Source organism: Anopheles moucheti, chromosome 2 (genome assembly GCF_943734755.1).
Source record: "Anopheles moucheti chromosome 2, idAnoMoucSN_F20_07, whole genome shotgun sequence".
NCBI lineage: Eukaryota > Metazoa > Arthropoda > Insecta > Diptera > Culicidae > Anopheles > Anopheles moucheti.
Window position 1 is genome coordinate 82,095,194 of NC_069140.1, and position 17,393 is coordinate 82,112,586.

The 17,393-nt window shown below is 40.8% G+C and overlaps 5 protein-coding genes across 5 annotated transcripts; 4 read left to right on the top strand and 1 right to left on the bottom strand.

Annotated features, from left to right (window-relative positions):
• Positions 1-1,024: 1,024 nt before the first annotated feature.
• Positions 1,025-1,654, bottom strand: LOC128299414 (zinc finger protein 512B-like). The gene is made up of 2 exons (XM_053035378.1): positions 1,649-1,654; positions 1,025-1,588 (listed from the first exon to the last, which is right to left on the bottom strand). Exons 1-2 carry the CDS (start codon positions 1,652-1,654, stop codon positions 1,025-1,027), a joined length of 570 nt encoding a protein of 189 aa, XP_052891338.1.
• Positions 1,655-2,427: 773 nt separating this feature from the next.
• Positions 2,428-5,533, top strand: LOC128299425 (titin-like). Its single transcript, XM_053035389.1, has 3 exons — positions 2,428-2,433; positions 2,494-3,024; positions 5,006-5,533. The coding sequence occupies exons 1-3, from the start codon at positions 2,428-2,430 to the stop codon at positions 5,531-5,533; spliced, it is 1,065 nt and encodes a 354-aa protein (XP_052891349.1).
• Positions 5,534-6,599: 1,066 nt separating this feature from the next.
• Positions 6,600-7,418, top strand: LOC128299433 (MAGE-like protein 2). Its single transcript, XM_053035403.1, has 3 exons — positions 6,600-6,613; positions 6,805-6,823; positions 6,894-7,418. Exons 1-3 carry the CDS (start codon positions 6,600-6,602, stop codon positions 7,416-7,418), a joined length of 558 nt encoding a protein of 185 aa, XP_052891363.1.
• Positions 7,419-9,894: 2,476 nt separating this feature from the next.
• LOC128299441 (MAGE-like protein 2) lies at positions 9,895-11,490 on the top strand. Its single transcript, XM_053035414.1, has 2 exons — positions 9,895-10,001; positions 10,977-11,490. The coding sequence occupies exons 1-2, from the start codon at positions 9,895-9,897 to the stop codon at positions 11,488-11,490; spliced, it is 621 nt and encodes a 206-aa protein (XP_052891374.1).
• A 2,571-nt stretch (positions 11,491-14,061) lies between these two features.
• On the top strand, positions 14,062-16,830 carry LOC128299449 (titin-like). The gene is made up of 5 exons (XM_053035427.1): positions 14,062-14,067; positions 14,131-14,677; positions 16,135-16,198; positions 16,317-16,656; positions 16,699-16,830. The coding sequence occupies exons 1-5, from the start codon at positions 14,062-14,064 to the stop codon at positions 16,828-16,830; spliced, it is 1,089 nt and encodes a 362-aa protein (XP_052891387.1).
• Positions 16,831-17,393: the final 563 nt, after the last annotated feature.

Here is a 17,393-nt window from a genome sequence, read left to right on the forward strand (position 1 = left end):
TTACATAGTGCAAAAAGAGAGATAAATAGATGACTATTAAACTCTTTCCTCGTTGATAGGGTATACCAACTCCTTTGCTGCTGCTGCACACTGTGTGGTCCTGCTAATCCGTACCGATCACTTATCGGACAACTAAATCCACAATTAAACACGATCGTTTCGTCCCTTTTCGGTCACAGTTTTCGGCTGATTGATATTCTATAGGCGCGCACTGAACAACAACAAGGGTTCTAGTGTGTGTACAGGCGGTGTGTAGAGAAGGCAAAAAAAAGGTACGCACAACGCATCGTAAGATAAGACATAGGAAAACGAAATTCCAAAACGGTAGGCACTTACTGTATGCGACGGTTGTGAACGGAATCGGAGCATTCTTTTTTTTCTATCGTAGCACGCTGATTCATCCGGAAGTTAACCGAAAATGAAATCGAAACGTTTGAGTGTTTTGTGGGAGAGGGTGGTGAGTCAGTTTTTTGTTGTTTATGAGATATAAATATGCGAAAGTATCAGAAGTGAAGAACAGAATATGAAGTAAAAAATTAGATTATAAAAAAGGCAGCAAATGAAACAGTACCAACAAATCTTTACATCTCCTTCATGACCTTATCAAAACTGCAAAGGAATAAGAATGTGATTTCTACCGGGAGAAAACCGTAGAAAAGAAAAGGTAAAACGTGTCAGGAATGTGAGTGTGGCCCTTTTTCTTGAAGATGGGAAGACGAATCCTCTAAATGGGTTTGGTAAATATGGGTCAGCATACTTGGGGTACGCAATCAACCACCCGAACTCGGAGCAGGTAAGCACACTGCACAAAATCTGATGACATTTGATTGTAAATGCCATAAAATCCGACCATTGGATATTATTATTATTGACGTTTTCTTTCATCCGTGCGGGAAGGACGAAATTTGGCACATACCAGTGAGATTTAAGCTGTTGAATTATGTACATAAATATATTCTGTCCATTCGATGCGCAGTGATTGATAAGAGTGTTGCAAACGGGGCTTTATGCTCGGAATTCGTGATTAACCCCACAGTGCTTTGTGTTCGTACGAGACCGGGCTGCTGTAGACGGTGGACTCGTGTTCGTACACCGGCGCCGAAACCGTCTTGTGGACGTACTGTGGCTCCTTCACGTACACCGGGTATGGCTTCTCGACCGGCACCGGGTATGGCTTGGCCACCTCGACCACCTGCTTGTGATAAACCGGGACCTTTACTGGTACCTTCACCGGCACGGGATACGGACGATCGACATGCACCGGAACCTTCTTCTCGATGTACACCGGGACCTTCTTCTCCACGACGACCGGGACCTGCTTTTCTACGTGCACCGGAACCGGAACCTTCACAGCGACCGGCACCTGCTTCTCGACGGCCACCGGGTACGGGACGGCGACCTTCTTCGTCACCGTAACGTGGTTCGTCACCTGATGGTGGTAATCGTTGCCGTAGTACTGATCATGTCCATCGTAGTACTGCTCGTAACCGTTGTTCAGCTCGACGATTCCTCGTTTATCCTTCTTGTTTGCTTCCGACTCGACGTTGCATAGGGCGATTGCCATCACGGCGGACAGGACGATGAAAACCTGGATGAAGGAGTAGTAAATTAGGCGAGTTTAGACTTTCTGTCTCAGCAGGTGTTTTACCTTCATGTTTAGGCTTGGTTTAGGTTGAGCTCACTCGATCACTAAACGTTCACTGATGATCAATTTCGGTTCAATGGGCGGCTTATATACTGCAACGTTCGCTTTCGCATTTGACCATCACCTTCATGGAGACTTCAATTCTACAGCAAGTGATAAACAACTAGCAATACTTAATGACTAAAATGTATCAGATTAAATTGAAAACTTTATTGTAGAGTATTTATAGTTTTCTTAAACGAGACTTATTACAACACTTACAACAACGAGACTTATTACAATATAACATAATTAAAACTTTCTTACAAATAAAAAGTTTTAAACTAAAATACATTAATAAAACTACCTAAAAGTTGATTAATTAACTTGTTTCGGTATGAGGAAAGTGTATAAATAAATGCAGTAAGGTGGTTTTATTTAATAATTTCATAGTAAAGTATCATTGTTAAAGTATGATACAAATAGTACTATTAGTATCAACTTTTTAAATCAAGAAAACATTTTTTTGTGAGAAAGGTCTTAGAATCTCCAGTAAAAAAAACGTTACATCAAATTGAAACAATAATTGAATAAAATTAACACATTTTTCACACTTATTCCTCGATGGGTTATAAAATGTGGGCTGTCGATAAGGTAAATTCCGTAAATTTTTAGTGTCTTTGTGAAGGTGATGGTCAAATGCGAAAGCGAACGTTGCAGTATATAAGCCGCCCATTGAACCGAAATTGATCATCAGTGAACGTTTAGTGATCGAGTGAGCTCAACCTAAACCAAGCCTAAACATGAAGGTAAAACACCTGCTGAGACAGAAAGTCTAAACTCGCCTAATTTACTACTCCTTCATCCAGGTTTTCATCGTCCTGTCCGCCGTGATGGCAATCGCCCTATGCAACGTCGAGCCGGAAGCAAACAAGAAGGATAAACGAGGAATTGTCGAGCTGAACAACGGTTACGAGCAGTATTACGATGGACATGATCAATACTACGGCAACGACTACCACCATCAGGTGACGAACCATGTTACGGTGACGAAGAAGGTCGCCGTCCCGTACCCGGTGGCCGTCGAGAAGCAGGTGCCGGTCGCTGTGAAGGTTCCGGTTCCGGTGCACGTAGAAAAGCAGGTCCCGGTCGTCGTGGAGAAGAAGGTCCCGGTGTACATCGAGAAGAAGGTTCCGGTGCATGTCGATCGTCCGTATCCCGTGCCGGTGAAGGTACCAGTGAAGGTCCCGGTTTATCACAAGCAGGTGGTCGAGGTGGCCAAACCATACCCGGTGCCGGTCGAGAAGCCATACCCGGTGTACGTGAAGGAGCCACAGTACGTCCACAAGACGGTTTCGGCGCCGGTGTACGAACACGAGTCCACCGTCTACAGCAGCCCGGTCTCGTACGAACACAAAGCACTGTGGGGTTAAATGATCTGGAACGGGGCTGAATTACGTTGGAAAGGCTAATAAAATACGATGGAATTTTGCGTTAAATTCAATGTGTTAAAAACAATTTTAATAGTCCATGTTTAATGTTGATAAGAAGATGTATACAAGATATCATTTAAAGTAATGATCTGGGATTAAAATAACATATTTTTCCACGCAACTCTTCATAGCCATGGCATTTTTAAAAAAATGTTACCAGTTTTTAACAGAAGAAAAAGTATTACTACAGTTCTGTAATGGTGAAAGGTAATAGCACATCTTAATTACAGTGGAGCGATGATTAACCCTGCTCATAGGGACTCGACGGTTGCCGGATATTCTATTTATCCGAAATATCTTATTTATGCTAAAATTAGCGTATGATATGTCATAAGTAGTGCTTTTTTAGAATATAATATATTTTCCCTGTGTGTTTTGTTGTATCAAAATGAATTGTAGTTGTTTTCTTTTATAATTGAGCTTAATTTGATCAAATACAGTTGGGTTCTTCAACTCTTCCGTCAAATTTTCTTGCCGGAATATGTCAAATTTCCTTTGGAACTGTCATTTCCAAGTTGCATGGATAATCAGACACTCGCTTAAATTGCATCCGGATAGCGCTCCACTGTATTTATGAATCATTCATTGATAGACATTCAAGGAAATTGAAAATCTCTAACGACTCGATTTAGTAGTTTGAATTTCATAATATATGAACTCGACTTCAGTACATTAACAATTTAAAGGCTCGTTGAAGTTCTAAGGGTTAAGGATTGCAGTTCTTGGGTAAGAAATTGAGCAACTTGGCGTCATATCACTTCAGGGCAAAAAATGAATAGTGGCGTAAAACTTGATCGGGTCAAAAGATCGTGAAGCCCTCGTGGTTATTTCTACAGAAGAAGCAAACGCAATAAACGCACCTCTAGAGGGGCACCTTGAGGTAGATTATAGCTCCATTTACAGTCCCGGTAGTAACGAACTGAGGAACACCTCTTTGTTTAAGTAGATCGCTTGCCAAATCATGAATTTCTCGACAAACTTCAAAAAATTATGCAACTTTACTTTCTTCGGGACATTACACTTGTGCTTGACGGTGTAGAACCGTAGGGATGCATGGTGAGACATTGAAGCTTCGTCAGACAGGTGCTGATGTGGGACACCCTTTAGTCCACAAAGTCTTTAATCTACAAACATTATGTGCAATGTAGCAATGCTATTCGTTTGAGGTTTAATCAGTAAAGCAATTTACTAAAATCCTACTACTTTAATTTCATATCTATGAAGAATGAACTGTAGATCTTAGAATGCATAATCTCACGGTCAGTAACAGTATCGAAAAGATCTTTGAATGTTTTCTTCAGCGGTCGCGTAAATATTTCCGGCCCACGTGGCATATTTTCAAGCTACGTTACAAATCGCAACCTCCACCATCCACAACCAACGAAATCTCCGCCAAAGCGATGACCTTCAAAATTATCATTGGTTTTTTTCATATTTTACACGCCCTGGTGCTGCAAACTGTATTGCAATTTTTCCGCTTTTCGGCGAGTCCGCTGCTGCTGGACCGTGCGTTACATCGTCGCGGAGCACCGAGATGAAGAAGATCTCCATGATGTTTTGGTGCTATTTCGCCGACTGTACGATGCAACGCCTCGTAACGCTGCCGGAGCGTGTCAACTGGAAAGGTGTGTGTGAGTTTTCGGGGGCCTTTTTAGTAGTAGGTTGGAAAGTTATGATTGATCGAAATGATGATGGAGAAAGAAGACACACGGCCAGCGAACTATAAAAGCTGGCCCGTGGCTGTGATTTAAGCATCATCCAACAGACGACCGTTGTACGGAGCAGTTCACCAGCTGTATTTTTTGGAAAGGCAAACATGAAGGTAAGTGGTCAGTCAAATGTCGATCAAGTGGGCGAAAGTCTGTAAATTCTTCAACTCTCCATCCAGGCGTTCATTGTGTTCTCTATGGCTCTGGCCCTTGCCAGCGCGGCGGCAGTCGACGATTCGAAGAAGGAAAAACGCGGACTTTTCGAGCTGGAATCGGCCCCTGAATCTTACGAGTCCTACGACCATCACTATCAACCACTGAACTATGGATACACCAAGAAGGAGATCATCACGAAGAAGGTCCCGGTTCCGTACCCGGTGGAGGTCGAGAAACACGTCCCAGTCCCGGTGAAGGTCCCGTACCCGGTGAAGGTCGAGAAGGAGGTCCCGTACGTGGTTGAGAAGAAGGTCCCGGTGTACATTGAGAAGAAGGTCCCGGTTCACGTCGATCGCCCATACCCGGTGGAAGTGAAGGTTCCAGTTGAGGTCCCAGTTTACAAGAAGGAATACGTCGAGGTCCCGAAGCCGTACGCAGTTCATGTTGAGAAGCCTTATCCAGTGTACGTGAAGCAGCCCGTCTACGTCGAGAAGCAGGTTCCAGTGACCGTCCACATCAAGGAGCACCACAAGAAACCATTCTTTGGTTGAACGGACTTGAGTGTGTTGGGATTGGTCGATGGATACTACTGACTCTTGTTGATGATCCTAAATAAATGTTATCATAGAAATTAAAACTTCTCGTTATCACGTTATTTTATGACATAAGCAAAAGATCGATGCTTTTTTCGTGCATGTAAGAATGAATTTCAGAACAATATCTGATGGACGTGGAACTGAGGCATATCGGTTAGAGCTTAAAATTTACTATATTCAGAGTTGCTACTACTTTTTTCAGTTTCAAGACAAGGATATCTGATGTAATAGATCGAACAAAAAACAAGGATTTACTTAAAACTTATCGTGTGAATTATCCTCAGGAAAAAAAAATACAGAAATATATAAATAAAAGCAAGACCTGAGCGGTAGTTGTTATGATTTTACCTGCATTGGATTGCATACTTAACATTTCTTCTAACAAAAATATTAGAGGAACAATAAACAATTACTTCTTCACCAAATCGTCTTCGTTTTTGTGCGTGCTGTATATTCATCTGAAGGTTGTCAGTGAAATTTCATCTGTCGCTAACCCATCATTAATGAGTTACTAACTGATTTCATTGCATGGTTTAAGCTCATTTATTCTTATATATTTTAAAATATTTATTTCGAGTACAGACTTACACGACACACATATGTAACTAAGCAAAGGCCGTTTAGCCAGACAGAGCAAGACAATTGTAAAATGGACACATTGAAAAAACATGTTACAAAAATATTTCAATTTCTAAGGAAGCTGTTCAGAATTAAAAGTTTCACTACACAGGATGGAATAAAATGTTTTTTTTTTCTTGGAGTGCTTAAAGCAATTGTTTTAATGATGAACCCGTGTCCTTCGACAGCTACCACCACCGTTGATTTAGGAATTTATGTGTGCAGGAAGTTTTCCAATAACAAATCAATTCACATGTATTAAATCGAATCAAAAGTCACCAAATGCTGCTTGTGTCATCATGATAAGGTTTAAAAAAATACAGTAGCATACAGTGCGAGGTCTTGGTTGTTTATGGTTCGTTAAGTACGTTGCTTCACGGCAAAGGAAATGAGCGACAATAAAATGCGAAAAGGTCTGTAAGACCGCGATCGGCGAAATAGTTACAACCGACGGACCGATCGATGTTTTTTTTTTGTTGTTTGAGGGGGTTTCTTGTGAAGGAAACATACTTTGCTATAAATACAATTTTTCCAACCTCAACAGTTATCATTCGATTGTGAGCATTCGGTGCGTTAGTGAGCATACGGTAGATCCACGCGTTCTATAGCGGAAAGTCAAACATGAAGGTAAGTGTGGTAGCTTGTCAGAGAGTGTGATGAAAACGAAGTCGGTAGGTTAATTCTTGATCATTTACAGGCATTCATCGTGTTCTCTATGGCTCTGGCCATCGCTTGCGCAGCGAACGACGACGAATCTAAGAAGGAGAAGCGCGGACTGTTTGAAGAATCCTACGACAACTATGGCTACGATAACTACGGACTGGGTTACCACGATTATGCTGAGAAGGAAGTGAAGCACATTGTCACCAAGAAGGTTCCAGTTCCGTACCCGGTGGAGGTCGAGAAACACGTCCCAGTTCCGGTGAAGGTCCCGTACCCAGTGGAGGTTGAGAAGAAGGTCCCTGTCGTCGTCGAGAAGAAGGTCCCGGTGTACATTGAGAAGAAGGTCCCAGTCCACGTGGATCGCCCATACCCAGTGGAAGTGAAGGTCCCAGTCCATGTCCCAGTCTACAAGAAGGAATACGTCGAGGTCCCGAAGCCATACGCGGTTCATGTTGAGAAGCCCTACCCGGTGTACGTGAAACAGCCCGTGTACGTCGAGAAGCAGGTCCCAGTGACGGTTCATATCAAGGAGCACTACAAGAAGCCGTACTATGGTTGAACAGTTTTCGTAACCAATTCATCCCGCATGCCTGTAAGAGACGAATGATGCCAAAAATATAATTCTTTACCTGAAGTATGCAATGGAACTACTGGTTGTGTTGGGTTTTAATTTTGATGTATTTTTTGTTCGGTGATTGTAGGTTATTAAAATTTCGTTCTTGAATGATATCCGGATAAGAATGATAACGATTATAAAAATGTAGTTCTACTACCAATAGACCACAACCGCAATTTTAATGGTTCTGTCGCGGTTTGTGCAATGTGTGTATTTTATAAGCTATAAAAGGTTGATCTTACCGTGCAATTAACGCCTACGATTAGTGTTGGGTCCCCAGTCATGCAAAGGCGGAGTCTCTTGGTCGAGTTTCTTTTGTTCTCATAGTCAAATTTTGAGTCAAGTTTCTTTCGAGTAGACAACCGACAGGAAGACGAACTTCAACCTTCACGCACACACTCTCACCGCATGGTATATAAAGCGGCGCGTAACCACGCCCGCTTCAGTCGCCCGGCGGCTTTTGCAGCGTGTGGACCTACGCCGGATCGTAGCAAAAATATGATTCTATGCAAAAAAAAGGGGGGTGGGGGAACTAGCACCACTCTCTGGCTCTCTCGTGAGAGCCGTTATCAGAGAATGATACTCTTTTTCCCCATATATTTGCGTGGCGATAGTGCTGTAATGAAAGAGAATATTGGATTAAGTCGGTCGAGCAGCAGCAATAGGTACATCCTTCAGGGTCGCGCGAGTAGCTTGGCTCACGTGCGTTGCTAACGGTTTATAAACAAAGCCTAACGGGAAGGATTTTTGTCATTGAAAATTTTGAAAAACATTCAAATGGCTTGGCGATTGGCTGTTTTTAAATAAAACATAAAATTTAAGGCATTTTGAAATAATTTTTGCATTGAAAAATAATGAAAAAAAATTTTTGGTATAAGTTTTAGAACTTTTCAAACACCATAAAAAGATGTATTATTTTATTCTTTACATTTTTGTAGAACATCATTTTTATCTATCTCTTCTACTTTCCTAGTTATTCTTAAAAATATGTAAAAATTATGGAAAAATCACCACTGATATGTATAGAAAAACTACATTTCTTATTCTTAACCACTTTGTAGAACAATGTATGTATCTAACACTTAAACTTTTCCTGCTATTGTTAAATACTCCCGTGTGTTACCGATCGCCACAAAGCAATGTCTTCGAATGTATCAAATTATACCTAGTTTTGATCATTGAATTTGTGCGCTTGTCCTTCAAATATCCTAGGAAAAAGTGTTCCAATTGTTTAGTTAAAGTGTTGCCAATACTTTACAACCGATGGTTTATAAATAAATAATAATTTAAGTACGATTAAATGCAGAAATCCACACACGCCAGTCAGTTGGACGCTTTAAATGAGAGGTTGAATATGTGGGCTTCGAGCCGCATATGCTGAGCTGCAAGGACAAAATTTTACTCTAGGTCGGCAGACGCGAGCACAGTACACAGGTACCTGTCGACACACGCGTTATCGGTCGGTCGCTTTGAATGTGTTCGCCTATGCGTACATAGGCGCGTAAGCTGCACGGACAAAATTTAACTCTAAGTCGGCAGACGCGAGCACAGTACACAGGTACCTGTCGACACACGCGTTATCGGTCTGTCGCTTTGAATGTGTTCGCCTATGCGTACATAGGCGCGTAAGCTGCAAGGACAAAATTTAACTCTAAGTCGGCAGACGCGAGCACAGTACACAGGTACCTGTCGACACACGCGTTGTCGGTCGGTTGCTTTGAATGTGTTGGTGCGTTGCGATATCCGTATACGCGCGATGGAGGGCGTGGATCGCGTACCGTGATTTTGCGTGTGTATCACGTGTGTGTTCGATTTTTTATCTCGCGTCGCATGTAGGCCAGAACGAGAGATCCGAATAAAAAATGGGTAGGCGGAGTCCATTTGCTGTTTGGGCAGTACACAGGTACCTGTCGACACACGCGTTGTCGGTCGGTTGCTTTGAATGTGTTGGTGCGTTGCGATATCCGTATACGCGCGATGGAGGGCGTGGATCGCGTACCGTGATTTTGCGTGTGTATCACGTGTGTGTTCGATTTTTTATCTCGCGTCGCATGTAGGCCAGAACGAGAGATCCGAATAAAAAATGGATGGGAGGAGTCCAATTGCTCGTTGGGTCGGGAACGAAAGAGCCACCTCAATCGCTCAGCTCATCTAACTGAGCACGCTCAGTGCGCTCCGCATTTAACTCACCGCTCACTGAGGTGTGTGAGAGCGGTTCGTTCTGCTCATGCGTATGAGCTGCTTGACCCATCACTACATATGATTAATAAGCTATCCTTCGTAGAGTTTAGTCTCATTTACATTTCATTGCTTTAGCCTAATTTTATCTATCTACGCCTCTTCGAGATTTTTGAAGCAGTCTGGGTCAATAGCATCACCTGGTGAGGTTTCACCAGGGTTCGGTGATCATGACATAAGGATGATCCAGTCTATTGACGATGTGTATGAGATGAACAATGACCGCAACATCCGCATCCGCAATGATGCAACATTCATACAGATCGTCTTTGTAATGATGTTTCGAATGTATTTCCACTGAGCATGAATATGCTAATATCCTGTGATAAATACTTTTATTTTATTGTTTGGATCGGTTAAGATTCTAATAATATCTACAATACAATTATTGTTTTGTATTGCCAATATTGATAAGGATATCATTCTCTTGTACATTGTGTATTATTAGCTGGACAAGAATGATTTGAGCACGATAAGTCTAGAAAGTCACAGGGCTTGTAGTATTCGAACGACAAGCATACAAACATCACTAATATGCTCTAATTGGTGCAGTATTGCAGATGTGGTAAGGAATCTGGTACGATTCGGAAGTTTGATTCTGCTTATGCAATTATGCGTTTGATAAAAAAAGAGATATCTAAACTGTAAAAGCTTGCTCAGGACATGAAATATACCAACGAATTTGCCCTTAATGTCATCTATGAACCAACACAAGATTGAATGGGAGGTTATTGTTAAATTATCATCAGTGAAAAAAACCCATGTAAGGCATTTAGATGTTTAATAGTTTCCCAATAACTGATCAATAGTTTGTTTAAAAGTTCGATAGTGCTGGATGATTTTTTGTATGAAAAATTCCAAAGAGGGGTCATAGTTGTGTCATGTGGCTTATGAATTCTTCTCTCAAACTCACTGTTCCACAAAATGTACAAAATTCATTACATAAAGAACCATTAAACCAATAGACTTTAAAGTCCGACCGGTGCGTAAGTGGTGTAAATTTGCACAACGACTTCCAATAAATTGTACAGCTGAGCAAAGCGAAACAAGGAAAATGTTAGGTTTTCACTTTCTTCGCCCGTTTCGTGGACAGTTTAATAAGTAGAAGATGTCTGGTATAAAACGTGCGTGCAGCGTGTCATTCGATCAGTTACGAACAGATCGTTGAAACAACACAATCACTCACAATGAAGGTAAATGCAACATAACATGTGATACGATTCGTCACCATCGTAATTTTTTTTCGTATTCCCCCATTGTAAGTGGGGTAGTGCATGACAAATCGACCAAGGACCGTGCGGAGTCGAACGAGGAGAAGCATTCGCAGCATCAATCGTACGAGGCTTACGACTACGGTCACCAGCAGGATGAGGGAAACTACATCGACTATGAGGATCACGGTGCGCATCAGGTCGAAAAGGTTCCTGTCCCGTATCAAGTTGAAGTGCCAAAACACGTTCCCGTTGAGGTGAAGGTCCCGTACCCAGTGGAGGTTGAGAAGAAGGTACCGATCGTCGTCGAAACGAAGGTCCCGGTGTACGTTGAGAAGAAGGTTCCCGTTCACGTCGATCGTCCGTATCCGGTGGAAGTGAAGGTTCCAGTCCATGTTCCAGTTTATCAGAAGGAATACGTTGAGGTACCGAAGCCCTATACCGTACACGTCGATAAACCATATACAGTGTACGTGAAGCAGCCCGTCTACGTCGAGAAACCTGTACCGTTCACTGTTCTTGTGAAGAAGGAGCACAAAAAGAAGCCATTCTGGTGGCTGTTCTAAATGAGATGTGTAATTAAACTTCATAATAAACTTATGATAAATTTAATCAATGAGATATTCATTAATGTAACAGGTGGGCTGATAATTGTTTGGCCTATGACAGTAAAACACTTTTTTTTGGCCAAATTATTTTTTTGTATTCAACATACGTCCCTTCAAGGGCGATACACCAATTATAGCGGTCTTTAAATTTTTCGATACCCTTTTTGTAGTAGTATTTGTCCTTTGCCTCAAAAAAGGCCTCAGTTTCGGCGAACACCTCTTTATCCGACGAAAATTTCTTCTCAGAGGACATCTTTTTGGGATCTAAGAATAGCAATTAGTCACTGAGAGCCAGATCTATGAAATACGGTGGGTGGCGAAGCAATTCGTAGCCTAATTCATGAATTTTTGCCATTGTTTTCACTGATTTGTGGCACGGTGCGTTTTCTTGACGAAACAAAACTTTTTTTTATTCAAATGCGGTCGTTTTTTGGCGATTTCGTCCTTCAATCGCTCCAAAAATTTGATGTAATAGTCGCTGTTAATGGTTTTTCCTTTCTCAAGATAGATTATTAAGATCATTCCTCGCAAATCCCAAAAAAATTGACGCCTTAACCTTACCAGCTGATTGTTGCGTTTTCCCCCGCTTTGGAGCAGGTTCTTCGCGTCCTATCCACTCGAATGATTGTCTATTGGACTGTGGAGTGAAGTGGAGAAGCCAAGACTCATCTGTGGTAACATATTGACGCAAAAACTCGGATTTATTTCGCTTAAACAGCTCCAAACACTGCTCCGAATAATCAACTCGTTGTTGTTTTTGTTCAAATGTGAGCTCGCGCGGCAGCCATTTTGCACAGAGCTTTCTCATATCCAAATACTCGTGAATGATATGTCCAATATATTCCTTAGACATCTTTAGGGTGTCAGCTATCTCGATCAACTTCACATTATGGGTGTTCTGAATAATTTTGAGGAGTTTTTCAATGTTTTTGTCTGTAACCACCTCTTTTGGGCGTCCACTGTGTTCACCACCTTCAGGGCTCATTTCACCACTTTTAAATTTAGCATACCAATATCTGATGGTTGATTTTGGTAGAGCAGTGTCCAAAGACTCTTCATCAAACCAAGTTTTGGCTTTAACTGTATTTTTCCCCTTCAAAAAATAATATTTTATCATCACGCGAAATTCCTTCTTTTCCATGATTACGCAAAACACAAAAGTTGCGTCACACAAAATGCTCTAGCTCATTAGGTTGTGGCCCGAGTGCTGTCAAATTTGGACAGAATTCCTTTGAAGGTTGGTACAAACGAAATATGATTTGGATAAAAATCTTCTAGCGCCATAAATGTGTTAGGCCAAACAATTATCAGCCCACCTGTTATATAGAAACGATGGAGATGTAAGATTTGGTTAATAAAAGTTTCTACGTACTCTAAAAAAAACCACGTGTATCGAATTACTACAGGAACTGATAAAATATAATTCAACTGTATTGCAAAAGAACCAACATGGATAGTGGATATTAGTAAGATGCACATGGGATATATGGTTAGTGGTTTACAATTCGAATTGTTTACCCCGTTTAACTTATGCAATGTCTGGTGAGTATTCGACAAGACAAAAATAATGTTGCTTTTGGTAAATTTGAGAGTAGTGCCCTCATAAAGTCAATGGAAACAAAAAATGTCCACGGTTAACTTAGATTTATTCGTTGTAGGTACGATTAGCGACGGGAAAGTACTGCTGGTGAATGAGAACAATTACATTAAAGTAACGCACCTTGACAGGTTCAAAATGTTAACAATTACGACTATTATTACACCAGGCACAAGTATAATTCTGTTGTAGGATCATAATAATAAAAGGTTCAAGGAAAATTTGCATGCCGTCTCAACCAGCACAACAATATTCAGATACAGTATATTTTTTATCAATGTATGCACATCATCCTCTTTCTGAACAATATTCTAAACAGTACCTTTTGCATGCTCAGAATATAAATTAATATTATCCCAATGGATTATACTTAAAAAAATAATTTATCTGCATTCTGCTTCGCTACTGGATGTTAAAGGAAATGTTAAAGTTCATGTATTTGTACACCGGTAAGCTTTATTTTATTTATGTGACATTAAAAACAAAGTGTTTCTCACTTAAGTTAACTTTTTCGAATGGGAGTAGCTCATACAACACTAACCTAACTTCCCTAAAATATTTTAGAAATGTTTTATAGTCCAGCTAACTATTTTTCCTAACAGTTATTGAACAATTTTTTTAGAGATGATCCTATAAGACAAAAAACAATACTTTCCCATACAAAGATAAAAAAAACATCATGTTACTTACGCACTGGAAGATTTTATGACTCCATGTATGTCGCATACACTTTGAGTTACGCTCGATTGATTTTATGACGAAAAATTGGTGCAGAAACTCCAAACGAAAGAGAAGCAAACAAAGAATAATCAAAGCACATTCGGACGGTGCATCGACATCGACTCGTTGTATATAAAAAGGTGCCGGTGATATCAGAGCATCATTCAGTTGAGGATCTTCAATCGTGCAGTACATCCAACCGGTAGGCAGACATGAAGGTAAGCATCCACCAGCAATTCAACAAGAGAAGAAGAATCTGACGAAGTGTTCTTTTACTCCAGGCGTTCATTGTGTTCTCTATGGCTCTGGCCCTTGCCAGCGCGGCGGCAGTCGACGATTCGAAGAAGGAAAAGCGAGGACTGTTCGAGCTGGGATCGTCTCAACAGGAATCGTACGAGACTTACGGTTATGACCATCACCAATCTCACGGATACTACGGTAACGACTACTCCGAGAAGGAAGTGAAGCAGGTCATCACGAAGAAGGTCCCAGTGCCTTATCCAGTCGAGGTCGAGAAGCACGTTCCGGTCGAGGTGAAGGTCCCGTACCCAGTGGAGGTTGAGAAGAAGGTTCCAGTGTACGTCGAGAAGAAGGTTCCCGTGTACGTTGAGAAGAAGGTCCCAGTCCACGTGGATCGCCCGTATCCAGTGGAAGTGAAGGTCCCAGTCCATGTCCCAGTCTACAAGAAGGAATACGTCGAGGTCCCGAAGCCGTACGCAGTTCATGTCGATAAGCCCTACCCGGTGTACGTGAAGGAGCCAGTGTACGTCGAGAAGCAGGTTCCAGTGACGGTGCACATCAAGGAGCACCACAAGAAGCCTTTCTGGGGTTAAACTTATGCTTGCGAGATGTAAAATACTGGTAGAATAAAGATTCTAGACTGATCCTCAAATCGGTAGTTGGGTTAATGATTAGTAGCGTATTTGGATGAGTGTTGTTGAAGATCATCTATAGAATATGTTGGATGACTATTTTCGCTGTAAATTTCACAGTAACAGTGTTTTTTAATTGAGCAGAGTAATATACTAGCTTTATTAGGCTGATGTTAAAAAAACAAAACGTTAGAATTGTTGTGGATATTCAGAAAGACAAGTGACTCGTTTCATGCCATTGATATACTACTTATTCGCTAGAATTACTTTACGTTCTTGAACTGTAATCGGACTGTTTTGGACCATCTTAGATCGAGAGACATTCACTGACAATGGTTTGTTTCAACCATTTGAACATTTGAATCAAAGCCGTCACTCCTTCTTAAGTTTTTAACACATCTCAATAGAGATGTGACAGCATGTCTATTATCCTTTTACTCACATATCAGAACATACTTATGAGTAAATCCTTCTTGAGTAAGAAAATTATCCCTAGCTTTGGAGCGAGTTCCGACACATTCATATTACACTTTTACACATTAATATTAATTATTTATAATGAAATACCTTTTCCAGAAACAGCCAATGTTTAGAAGCATATACAAAATGATGTCTAAAAGATTATATAAAATTATGTATTAAGCTTACTGTATAGCTCAATAATTATATGCTTTTTATTATGCGCCTAGTTCCTCTTAGTTCAACTTCGTTATCCTATTGTACATACAAGGTGACTTCTTATTTTAAACCGGTTATTGGTATTTGGATCCCCTCAATTCTTGTATTTTTTTTAAATAAATTACTCTCTGAACTAATAATATAATAAAGTAACTAAACACTGAACACTGATTGAGTATTTTGGTGAAAATGAAATCATGTATTAAACTAAAAATCCATAAATTAGATATGCTTAAATATACCAGAATAAATGAAAACGTTTAAATCTCATTCTTTAACCCATTAATCGTTGGATCTAACATCCTGTGACCAAAAATTTAAAATAGGGATCCAATTATAGCTTATTCAGTATATTTTTGTGGTATTAAACAACGCTTATGTTTAGTAAAATAAAATAGTAATATATTTGAGATAGGATTGAGATCATTCGTACATTCGTATCATCAAACATCTTTAAATTAGACTGATGGAACGTGTTAAAGAATGCAGTAAGCTTAAAATAGAATCAACATCAATACAAATAAATAACATCATAATAATAAATAGCAATGTAAGCAGAGGCGAAAAATGTCTTAAAAATACCCAATGATGAAATGCTAGATGCAATCAACAACTAATGTCACACTTGGTTGCTCTTCTGACGAGGAATTGCTGCAGGAAGACGTCCTAACGAAAGAGAAGCAAACAAAGCATAATCAAAACGTATTGTTGACACCGTGTCGATGATATAAAAAGATGCCGGTGATAGAAGAGCGCATCATTCAGTTGAGGATCTTCAATCGTGCAGTACATCCAACCGGTAGGCAGACATGAAGGTAAGCATCCACCAGCAATTCAACGAGAGAAGAAGGAATCTGACGAGGTGTTCTTTTACTCCAGGCGTTCATTGTGTTCTCTATGGCTCTGGCCCTTGCCAGCGCGGCGGCAGTCGACGATTCGAAGAAGGAAAAGCGAGGACTGTTCGAGCTGGGATCGTCTCAACAGGAATCGTACGAGACTTACGGCTATGACCATCAGCAATCTCACGGATACTACGGTAACGACTACTCCGAGAAGGAAGTGAAGCAGGTCATCACGAAGAAGGTCCCGGTACCTTATCCAGTGGAGGTCGAGAAGCACGTTCCGGTCGAGGTGAAGGTCCCGTACCCAGTGGAGGTTGAGAAGAAGGTTCCAGTGTACGTCGAGAAGAAGGTTCCCGTGTACGTTGAGAAGAAGGTCCCAGTTCACGTGGATCGCCCGTATCCAGTGGAAGTGAAGGTCCCAGTCCATGTCCCAGTCTACAAGAAAGAATACGTCGAGGTCCCGAAGCCATACGCAGTTCATGTCGATAAGCCCTACCCGGTGTACGTGAAGGAGCCAGTGTACGTCGAGAAGCAGGTTCCAGTGACGGTGCACATCAAGGAGCATCACAAGAAGCCTTTCTGGGGTTAAACTTATGCTTGCGAGATGTAAAATACTGGTAGAATAAAGATTCTAGACTGATCCTCAAATCGGTAGTCGGGTTAATGAGTAGTAGAGTCTTCTGAAAGATTGTTGGAAATGAACAACCGACGATGCAACTGTAGGTGAATGTATAAACCGAAGTATTATTCAAAGCAATATTCAAATTATATATAAATTCGAAAAGATATTTAAAATGACAGACAATTCATTATTGTACAATTATTTTAAGACATGATATGATGGAGAGAATCCATAAACATTTTGATTTTCTGATCATTGAGACTGGAGACTCAAACTGAAGACTAAGCCGATCAAATGCTTGAAATACTACTCAATTATAGTCGTTGTAAAATTTTCACTTCATAATGGTCGAAAAAACCTTAAAACATACTTCTTTAGTGACACTATAAAATCAAGGTGTCTTGGCCTGCCATTTCTTGTTTTTGTTGTATTTGTTCGCTCGTAGCTGGATAGTCTTTCCTACTCACTGAGATGGGATTTTGTGTCGGTCCTGTTGTATGGAATCGGCGCCATTACCAAATACTTCACTG